General features: G+C 42.3%; 1 protein-coding gene across 1 annotated transcript; it reads left to right on the forward strand.

The window, feature by feature from the left end:
- Window positions 1-1526: 1526 nt before the first annotated feature.
- On the forward strand, window positions 1527-2069 carry LOC149831904 (uncharacterized). The gene has a single exon (XM_090013109.1). It carries the CDS (start codon window positions 1527-1529, stop codon window positions 2067-2069), a length of 543 nt encoding a protein of 180 aa, XP_089869235.1.
- Window positions 2070-10258: the final 8189 nt, after the last annotated feature.

The raw sequence follows: 10258 nt of genomic DNA on the forward strand, positions 1-10258 counted from the left end.
GACAAACATGGGGATATGAAACACACATGCTTAAATATGTGGTGCTTTTTGGGACCCCCGAGCATAAGATGCCCTGTTCGGGGGGGTAACATATAACCTGCTTCATTTTAGAAGGGTCAGATCTTTATCTGATTCCAACACCACTGAAGGGAATTTGTGGGGACTACAAAAAACCAATTTTATGTTACAAATGGTTTGGATCAAAAATCAAGTGATTTCACGATTCAGTTGAATTGGGGTCAGATCTGATTCTGACCCAACTTTTTTTGTATATCTTATAAGAAATATAGTTGACCCAGTTTTTGGGTATCCTATGTCAAAGGGGGGTCAGACTACTTCTATATCATGAACTCTATCATGTGGAGATAGATCTAGATCCAAAACTAAGCCCACTTATAAAAAAGTCAGATCCAATATTCAGCCCAGATCTGACCCATTTGCAACTCTAGCTAGCTGATGGTATGAGCGCCAATCATGGCATTTATTGATCTAGATGAGGTCCATGATTGTTGGGTCTTGGTCCAACTTGTTATAAACCAACTATCTAAAATTAAAAACATGTTTTCTAGGTTTGCACTGAAATTTGGGACACGATCCAACCACATAAGACCTAATTAGACTTACTGGATGTTGAATCTAAACTTGATAAACTTCTATAGTTTTAAAATTTGGTGACATATTGATGGGCTCACGCCGGAGAGATGCAATCTCGTGGACAAGCCTCTTGAAATGAAGCATGCAGTTCAACAGCTTTGTAGTCTTCTTTGTACTCCCATCAGTTTATTTATCAGTCTTTAGATGATAAAAAAAAAGTTGAGAGAGAGAGAGTAGCAGTACCTTAGAATGCATGTTCATCTCGTGGGCTCGGACATGATGATGAGGGAAGCAGCCACGAGGAGGAGCATGGCGTTCGGAGCTAGAACATCCATGGTTGGCTCTATCGCAGGTTGATCAGTAAACCTTGTATGTGAGGCTTTTATAGATAAATAGGTGCCTTCTTGTTCGGCAATTGAGATAAAGTGTGCTGCTGCATTAAAGTACGCAATCGCAATGCACTTGATTCTCCCACTCATTTGCCCATATTAGAATGATTTGAGATAAGGTGCAATGTGATTGCGCACTTTTAAGTGTGCTTGCTTCACAAGATCACCAACCATGTTTGGCACACAGCCTGGTCAGTTGCAGCAAGCAAACTTAAAGTGTCAATCACATTGCACTGATCCTCCCTGTATTAGAAGGGCACCCTATGTGCAGGCTTGACTTGTTTAAGCTAAAAGAGCCAAATTTGCAGTTCGACGAGCCAACATTAATTTTTAATATTCATGTGCGTACGTTTGAAAATTTTGGTTAATTAGTACCTAAACGTTATTGGTGGAGTTTTTTCTGTTTTTCCCTTTACAGTTATAGCAGCAATAACTATACTCGGTTATATGAACTGCTCTTGCATCCATTTTTTTTCATGGCACATGCAAGCAGCTAGCATAAAAAAAAAGGCAAATTTTCCTTCTTTCGACATGCCTGCAGCGATGTCTGCCCTCCTCCTCTTCTTCCTCTGTCTTTTTCGCTTCCAATCCTTAGCGCATGCTGACTCTCACGAGAAATCCTTAGAGTTCATAAAGATGACTTGCAACCTAACCGATGATTACGACTTTTGCTTCACCACATTTCAAGCACAGAACCAGAGTTACGACACTGCAAACCTCGCCGGCTTAGTGAACGTCACCATTGACCTAGCATTCAAGAGTGCTACCTCTACACTATCATACGTCAATGAGTTGCTCGATAATAAGGAAACTGATCAGAGAACCTTAACGTGCCTCAGAGCTTGTGAACGTCTGTACTCGATTGATGCTGGCCTCCATCTGCCCCAAGTAATGGAGTATATGAAGTTGAGGCAATACTGGGTTGTGGAATCCATATTGTCAGCGACCATTGTGCATGCTTACAGTTGTGAAGAGCAGTTCAAGCACAAGCTTGTTCCATCACCCTTGACCAAGCAATATTACGATTATTATAAGATTGCAAGCCTTGGCATTCAGATGTTGGTTCTCATAACAGGGGATAAGTGATTGGTGTTCTTCTTTTCTCTAAACTGCGATCGGTTCTTGAATAAGATTTTGCATAGGCATGCATCCAAATTCTTGAATAAGATGTTGGCATTGGCTTCCCATCTTTGTAATTTTACTTCTACGTTAAAGTTGCTGTTTCATGTGATGTTTATTATAATATAACATTCTTCACTAAATGCCTTTTAAGTGCAGTTCTTTCTCCCCCACGTCACAGAATGGGCTATAGTCATTAATACTGGACTCTCAGATTAAATGCTATGTTACATGAAACGTAATGTGGAACATATGGCAATCAACGCATGGTTTTGGAGGGCACATCAGGTCATAATAGCTTTGACTGGCAGGGATCCGAGGGTCAGGTCATCAGCGGATGGAGGGCAATCTGGTGTAGCAGCACATGGCAATGTGATTGCACGCAAGGTCGAATAGCTTTTTCTTTTCTTTTTTTTAGAGAGAGAGAAGGTTAAAGAATTCTAGGGTTAGGATTAGTTGATGCATTCAGACATGCATGTGACCTTGATTCTAGTTTTCTATTTTTCGGATACAAGGATTAGAGTTTGCTCCACAGTATCTTACTTTATGGACGATAGCCAAAACATCTCTACCTTATTTAATGTTAGGACAAAAGCTGGTTTTCCTCGAATTATAACGTCCATTTAAGGGTCATTTTGGCATGGTTGGCAAAAGGGGAGGGAGGATTTTGGGAAATGGTATAAAGGAAGGAGGGTGTTTAGCAATGTTATCGGTATCGGTGTGTATCAGCCTGAATCGGCCGATCCGTATGGTATAGTTAGATTTTTTATACAATACGTGGTTCTGAATCGGCCCCTTTTCTCTAGCGCCTGGCCCTTTCACTTTCGAGTTTTGCCCTTTCAGTTCCGCTGCGGTGCCGCTTCCAGGTTCGGGCTACCCCTCCTCCACTGCCTATTCAGGCCGATTCGTCCTGTGTTGTGGTCATCGGCAGTAACCTCTCTCTCTCTCTCTCTCTGACTCAATCCAGAATAGGGTCTCTAAGGATGGCCAATGGCCATTTTCCGACTTGCGTTTCTCTGATCTTTCGGGGATTGGTTTCAATTTTTCTGATTTTTAAATTATTTTAATACATTTTTTATTTTTAAATAATTTTTCTATTTTTATTAATATTTTATTTAAATTTTATTTTTAAATAGATTGATACCAATCGATACAGGTCACGCCCGATACGGGCATTTTATAAAAAAAAAATGATACAGGTCCGATTCATACTGACAACATTGGTTTTTTTTATAGGCAAGTTAGGCTTAGTCTGACCCCACCCCAACCGTTATACATCATACCATTGGGATTTGTACTTGCACCGTTCCCATACAAGGTTGCTTGCACTAACAGCTCCTACCGAACAAGCAGAGCACCCCGATGGTATGAGGTCTGGATCTGAGTGCTATCAGATCCATTATAAGAAAAACCATACCCGGGTCCTATAAGGATTACATGAAACAGACCAGATTTATATATCCCACAAAATAATATTTTTATTTTTTTTATATTGAAAAATCATAGGTCAGACCACTTTTGGTATATATGAAATTTCACAAGTCATACCAGACTCCAGCACCCTTTGGGTCTGAACCAGTTTCTAATTGCATCTTTTTTTATCACCAAAGCCTAATAGGGAAGGCAGTGGACTGGGCAGAGGCGGGGACAAGGTCTCGCCCCGTCTCAAAATCCCTACCACCATCCCCGCACGGATTTTGATTTTAACCTTCATCCCTACCTTCATTTTTGTTTCATGTCCTCCATCCCTAGTCCAAACGGGGCGAGGTGGGGCAGCGCCCCCATTTTTCCTCAGTCCACTGCCATCTCTAAAGAAGGATCGAGAATGGGATGAGGTGGAGCAAGGCGGGGATTGAGGACGGGGGCAGAAAAAAGCGTAAGTCCATTCCTGCCTCCATCCCTGCACGGGTTTCGATTTTAACCTTCATCCCTGCCTCTATCCTTGTTTGTCCAAACAAGGCGAGACGTGGTGGCCCCGTTTCCCCCGGTCCACTTTCATCCCAAAATCCTAACCTTATAAGGTTTGGTAGGGGGTCAAGTCTAGGTCAAACCCGTACTATTGACATCCCTAATTGTGATAATGCATTGACCAAGAGATTACAGCAGCTACCATAATAAAAGGGTGAGGCATGAATTCTTGTTGATGACTTTTGTCATGTCTTCGCTTCAGCTTGATGTCACTTTTCTACTACTTGACAATTTCATCCTCACTAACATATACCTCTTCATCTCTTCCCCAACAACTTAGCCAAGCTCTCTCTCTCTCTCTCTCTCTCTCTCTCTCAAGATTAGCATAGGGCTTACTTCACTTTTAAGCTTGACTTTCATAAAGCCTACAACTCGGTTTATTGGTCATTCCTTTTCAACATGTTGACGAATTTGGGATTCGGCAGGCGTTTCTGTAGTTGGGTTCATGAGCTAGTTATCAATGCAGTCACATATTCAGATCAATGGGGTAAGGGGCAAGCAGTTCAAACTTGGTCATGGTCTTCGACAAGATTGTCCCCTGTCTCCTTTACTCTTCAACATCGTCTCTGAGGGGCTTGTGGTTTTGGTCAAGAGGGCAGTGGAGTGTAGTCTAATTGAGTCACTCGGTATACTGGAGTTCTCGTGTCATATCCTGACATACATCGATTATATGATTATCTTTGAAAGGGCTTCAATCCAACAAATGTTAAGATTCAAGCTTGTCCTATTTTTTTTCATGTCGATGTCAGGTTTATCTATGAACTACGATAAGTGTTGTCTGACCTTGGTTAATGCCCCTCTGTCGATGTTGGCCATGGGCCAGCGGATATTCGGATGCACGGTAACGAAAAACTTCTTTTCTTATCTGGGTCTGCTGCTTCAGATCAGTAGGGTCACAATGGTAGCCTGAAGCTCGACTCTGCAAAGGGTTCAAAATAAAATTTTAGCCTGGCAAGCTTCCTATCTTTTCATCGCAGGTCGACTGACTCTCATCAAACACGTCCTAAATGGTATGCCAGAATTTGTTATGTCAATGTTCCTGATGCCTATGGGGATTAGTAAGAAGCTATCTCGGGTTTTTAGCAAACTTTCTGTGGTCTGGATGTGGTTCCAACAACAAGCACCACCTGATAGGGTGTGATACCCTAAGGCTTCCTCTTTATAGGGGATGTTTGGGGATCAAGGACTCCAGATTGAGGAGTATGATTCTCGTCATGAAGCAGAGTTGACTTGCGCACCAACATGGGTCCCCATGTGTCAGCGTTCTTTTTGCTAAATACAGAGGTGTGAAATCGTTGGTTGGGATCACTCGTGTGAGTCAGCAAGCAATGTTAAAGCTTCATCGATCATGGATCCAAGCTTGGTCTGCGGTTCTTTCTAATAATGGCCTTGTTGACTCGCAGTCCCAGTTCTTAAGACGCACCTTTGCTCTGAACGACTCTTTCTGCGCTAAAGGATGCTACCTCTCTCTCCTTCCTTCGGAGGTAGACCGGTTCTCAGCAAACCTTATCTGGGGCAAGGGGCCGACTCTTCGATCTCGTTTTCTGGTATGGCTCATCCTACACGATCGGATGTAGACTGACAACTTCTTCAAATCCATCGAATTTCATCTTCTGAGTAAATGTGTGTTTTGCGAGGCGGCCGAAGAATCTGCATTTCACCTATTTTGGGAGTGCACTATATTTCAAAACATCTTTAAGGTCACCTGGAATAAGCATGCATGTGGTCAGTGTACGTCAGGAATCGTTCACCAATGACTTGTTGTGTGGTCCTCAACCAGTACGTCAGTGTAACAAATGGTGGTTTATTTGACGAACTTGGCTTCTCTCATCCTTGTGGGCCGTTTGGATGACCCGCAACAACGCCATCTTGCGATATATTTCAGTAGTTTTCAATAAAATAGTGAACCTTATATTGGCAGACGTGTACGCCATTCTACGCATCAGCCTTTCTGAGCTTCAGCGCAATCAGCCTCCATCGCCACCTCCTGAACCAGGGTGACGATCGTCGATCAAATGTATTTGTATCTTGTTTTCTTTTATGGGCTTCTTGGCTTGTCTTGGGCTTTTTTTGTATTTTTTGGCCGATTAAGTTTTGGTTGAACCTGTTTTTCGTAATGTTGATGGTTATAGTTCGGGTCTCTCATATATATATATATATATATATATATATATATATATATATATATATATATATATATATATAGAGAGAGAGAGAGAGAGAGAGAGAGAGAGAGAGAGACCCCCTCCACCAGTTGCAAAGTGCTTGCCTTCATTCTGTGGAGAACTAAACATCACCTACCCGTTTCTAATCAGAGGAGATCTACTGTGCCCTGCAGAAAATAACCACTCTCCTGAATCTCACAACCAACAAATCCAAATTCTAGACCCCGATTTGGCAAGCAACAGCACTCTTTGTTTCGTGCCCAGATGCACTCTGACACCAGAGACATTCATTATATATGATATTATCATGGGTGAGATGTAGCAGCAACATGGATGGTGATCCAGGAAACTATATATATTCCCATATCCCCTGCCTAAACACATCTTCCCTTCATAGCTATGGATTTGTTGTTTCGACAATCAGCTTGGCTGAAGTGAATAGTTCATGTGAGATGATTGCCTCAACAATGACTACTACTGTTAATTGGGTGTTGAGTCATCTCAATTTCTCTAGCATTCGATCGGTATTATATTGGACAAGGCTTTGGAGCATACTGGTACTCGTTATCCAGATTCTGTGATGAATTAGTTGGTGCCTGCCCTTTGCTTTGTCACAGCGGATCTACTCCCTATGGTAAGGTTACTTATTGAATCAACTACCAAGTTCCTTTTTTTTTATCTTTGCCTTGTTCTTGCTTCATCAAAATTTTGACTTTGATGATAGGTATGCAAACGGATCGGACATCAGTCGGGCATCCTATCTGAATTCGGTACATACGAGTCCTATGTCACAGGGACACGCCATTTTGGTGGCGTGCTTGTCTACAGTGACGCGAGTTTTTGGACACACTCTAACATGCTGACACACAGTACTAGGGCATGTACGAACTTCCGCTCTGCCATGTTTGACCTCTTTGCATGGGTCCATTTCAGTTTTGAGACGAGTGAATTAGTCTAATTTGGTTGACCTCTATGCATTGAAATATCCGTTTATTGTTTGGGCCTGGACGCCTTAAACCCACTTGCTTGTATGTAAAAGGCCAATTGCACTTTAGTAGGGATGGCAGTGGACTGGGGTGGGGGTGGGAGCCAAGGTCTCCACACCCGCTCGGTCTCAAAACTTTGCCCTCCATCACGGCACCGGTTTTGATTTTGACCTCCATCCTCGATTCATTCTCTATTTCATGTCCTCTATCCCCAGTTCAAATGAGGCGAGGTAGGATGGAGCCTCGTTTCATCGGTCCTTCCGTTGTTGTCGCCGGAAGAAAAATGGGAGCTCATGCGGCTCATTAGAGGAAGGAGAGGAGAGATTCCAAAAAGGATTTTATGTTAGGGTTAGGAATATATATATATATATATATATATATATATATATATATATATATATATATATATATATATATAGATTTTATAACATGTATAAAGGTATAATAGTAATTTTCTTAACAGGAATGGGGGACGGGACAGATCCTGGACAAGAGTTATGGATTTTGATTTTAACCTCCATTTTCAGTTTCATTTCCTCCATCCCCAGTCCAAATGAGGTAAGGCGGTTCCCTCCACTGCCATACCTACACTTGAAAAGCAAGGATATATGTGAGAATGGGGCCCACGCACTGTTTCATAAAGTGAGATGTAGTGTTGTCCCGAAATATAATGTAATACACAATATGACGGTAGATCTCTACGCAATAGAAATCAAAGAAGGATCGGATACAGAGGCTTCACTCATCCCATGTCATCCCTATCTTAGTACCCCTCCTTGTGATCGCATTCATTCAAGTTGTTTTGATCACATCAGACTCTTTAGATTTAAACTAAATCATCCGTTATATTTGGTGAAGGTCGACATCTAAAAAAAATATGAAATCTTGTGATTTAGAAAAACATTTTTTTGTTAAATTCCATCAATTTGACCATGCTGAATCCATCTATAAGGTCAGATTTGATCAAAACAACTTGCACTAATGAGATTTCATATGGGTATTACAATAGCAGATGACGCAGGGGATGAGTGGAACTGAATTGGAAAACATGACCATATCGCAAACATTCAACAGTTTTCAGGTGGAGATAAATCTAATCAATGCAAATAGTTTGTGTTCAGTCCATATATCCAACTGTCATATCCAGGTCCGATAAGAAATGTTGTTCCTGAAAGGTATGTTTGAAACGTTGGACAAAACCAACCCAGGGACAAAAAATGCCCCAAGCTGTGGTTTTTCTTGTTTTTGCAAATGGACAGGGCGGGACAAAACCGCCCACAATGTGGCTGTTTTGTCCCAAAAGCCAGGGACAGTAGAGTTGGGAACCCCCTGGGTTCCGACTAACATCCAGGACGTGGGAGTTCGGGCAGCCAACGTCCTGGGATGCAAATGACAGCAAAGTGCACACGTCGATGGGGTTCACTAATCACTCCCTTCGGTACTTACTGTTGCATGAGCCCAGCTCACTGAAGACCTGATTTGATCCGAAATCACCGGGCGTATAACTCTCTTTGAACCTCCAGATGAAACAGGGTCAGTTGGGTCTAAGTCAGATATGCTCAACTAAATGAGTCAATATTTGGTTGAGGTCTGTCTGACTGCAGCCTCAACCAACCCAAGACCTTCCCTTCCATATAAAGATCAGACAGTTTTCTTGGATATAAATAATGAAAAAAAAATGAATGTGTGGTTGGATGGGAGTCCGACTTATGCTGTTGAATTTTTTTTGATCCGGATCCAAATTCTGGAACAAAATTTTCTGTTGGATATATATTCAGATCAGGATTTAGTCCAGGCCCTTAGTATTGTCTACATGTAACAAGATTGTTTCCAGCCATTTTTTGCTGACCCAGATTCACCATATGAAATCCAGATCTGGATTTAACTTTCAGAACTTGGTTGGATCTGGATGTGGTGAATTCAGACATGATACTTAAAGTTAGGATGTAGTTTAGGCTGGAGCCTTACTGCTTGGACCTGGGCCTAAGAGTACAGTTTAGTCCAGGTACAAAAATTTTCCTTGACCAGGAGTGCTGATACAACACCTGCTCAGTTACAGATAAAATTGGGCACAGTTTTCAGGCTGACTCATCTACTGAACCGAGCCTAGGTCCATGACAAATAAGATCTGAGACAGATTTGGTCCTGCTTGGCAGGGTTCTTGGGGTTATGACCTTGTGGCGGTGCAACCGAATCCAATCGGCCATCCTAGTGCCATCCCTTTGGTTTCTTCTCAGACCCAGTTTAAAAATTGATCCAACTTGATTTAGGTTGATACCCCCACCAATCAATATAGGGATGCAAACAGTTTGGATTTGGGTCATATCTCCAACTGAATCCAAATGCCGATTAACAATTGGATCTGGATTCAGTCTGAGATTTACATTGAATCCAAATCCAAGACCCACGGATATCTGAATATGCTCATATATATGTATGTATCCACTTAGTTAGTTTTGTTGTTCTATTCAGATCCAGATTCGGTACAACCCTTTTTTCCATCCTGGTCCGAATTCCATTCTAAATACGGTTAGCCAGGATCCAATCAGTTCGGATTCAGTACATCCGACCCGCTTAGATTCTTGGGCTCGGCTTCTACAAGGAGGGATATATTTTAACATGGGAGAGAGGGGACTGAAACCCCGCTCATCAACATTATCATTCTCAAGTTTTTAACGGCAGCTGTAGCTGTAGCTGTAGCTGTGTGGTTCTTTTGAGTGATATATGAACTTGTTGTCATTCCCCTCCCTTGCCCCATTATGCCTTTCTCATCACCTCCTTCACCTTCCTCTTGTGCTTCTTCTTCTCCCCCTCCTCTTCTTCCAACAAGACGGCCAGAAATGGCACTCCGAGAAGACGAGCGGATTGATTTCGTTCTAGACAGGAAAAAACGGATCGTCAAGAAGCACCACCTTTCCCCATCAAGGACAAACAGGGAGAGTCGGAAAGCGAGCGCCAAGAAGAGGCGTTGGATGGCAACGATCTGGCGAAACGTCATCAGGAACAAGAAGCCGATGAAGTGGGAGAGGAGCTTGGA

Source organism: Nuphar pumila, chromosome 7 (genome assembly GCF_984573655.1).
Source record: "Nuphar pumila chromosome 7, dmNupPumi1.hap1.1, whole genome shotgun sequence".
Classification (NCBI taxonomy): Eukaryota; Viridiplantae; Streptophyta; class Magnoliopsida; order Nymphaeales; family Nymphaeaceae; genus Nuphar; species Nuphar pumila.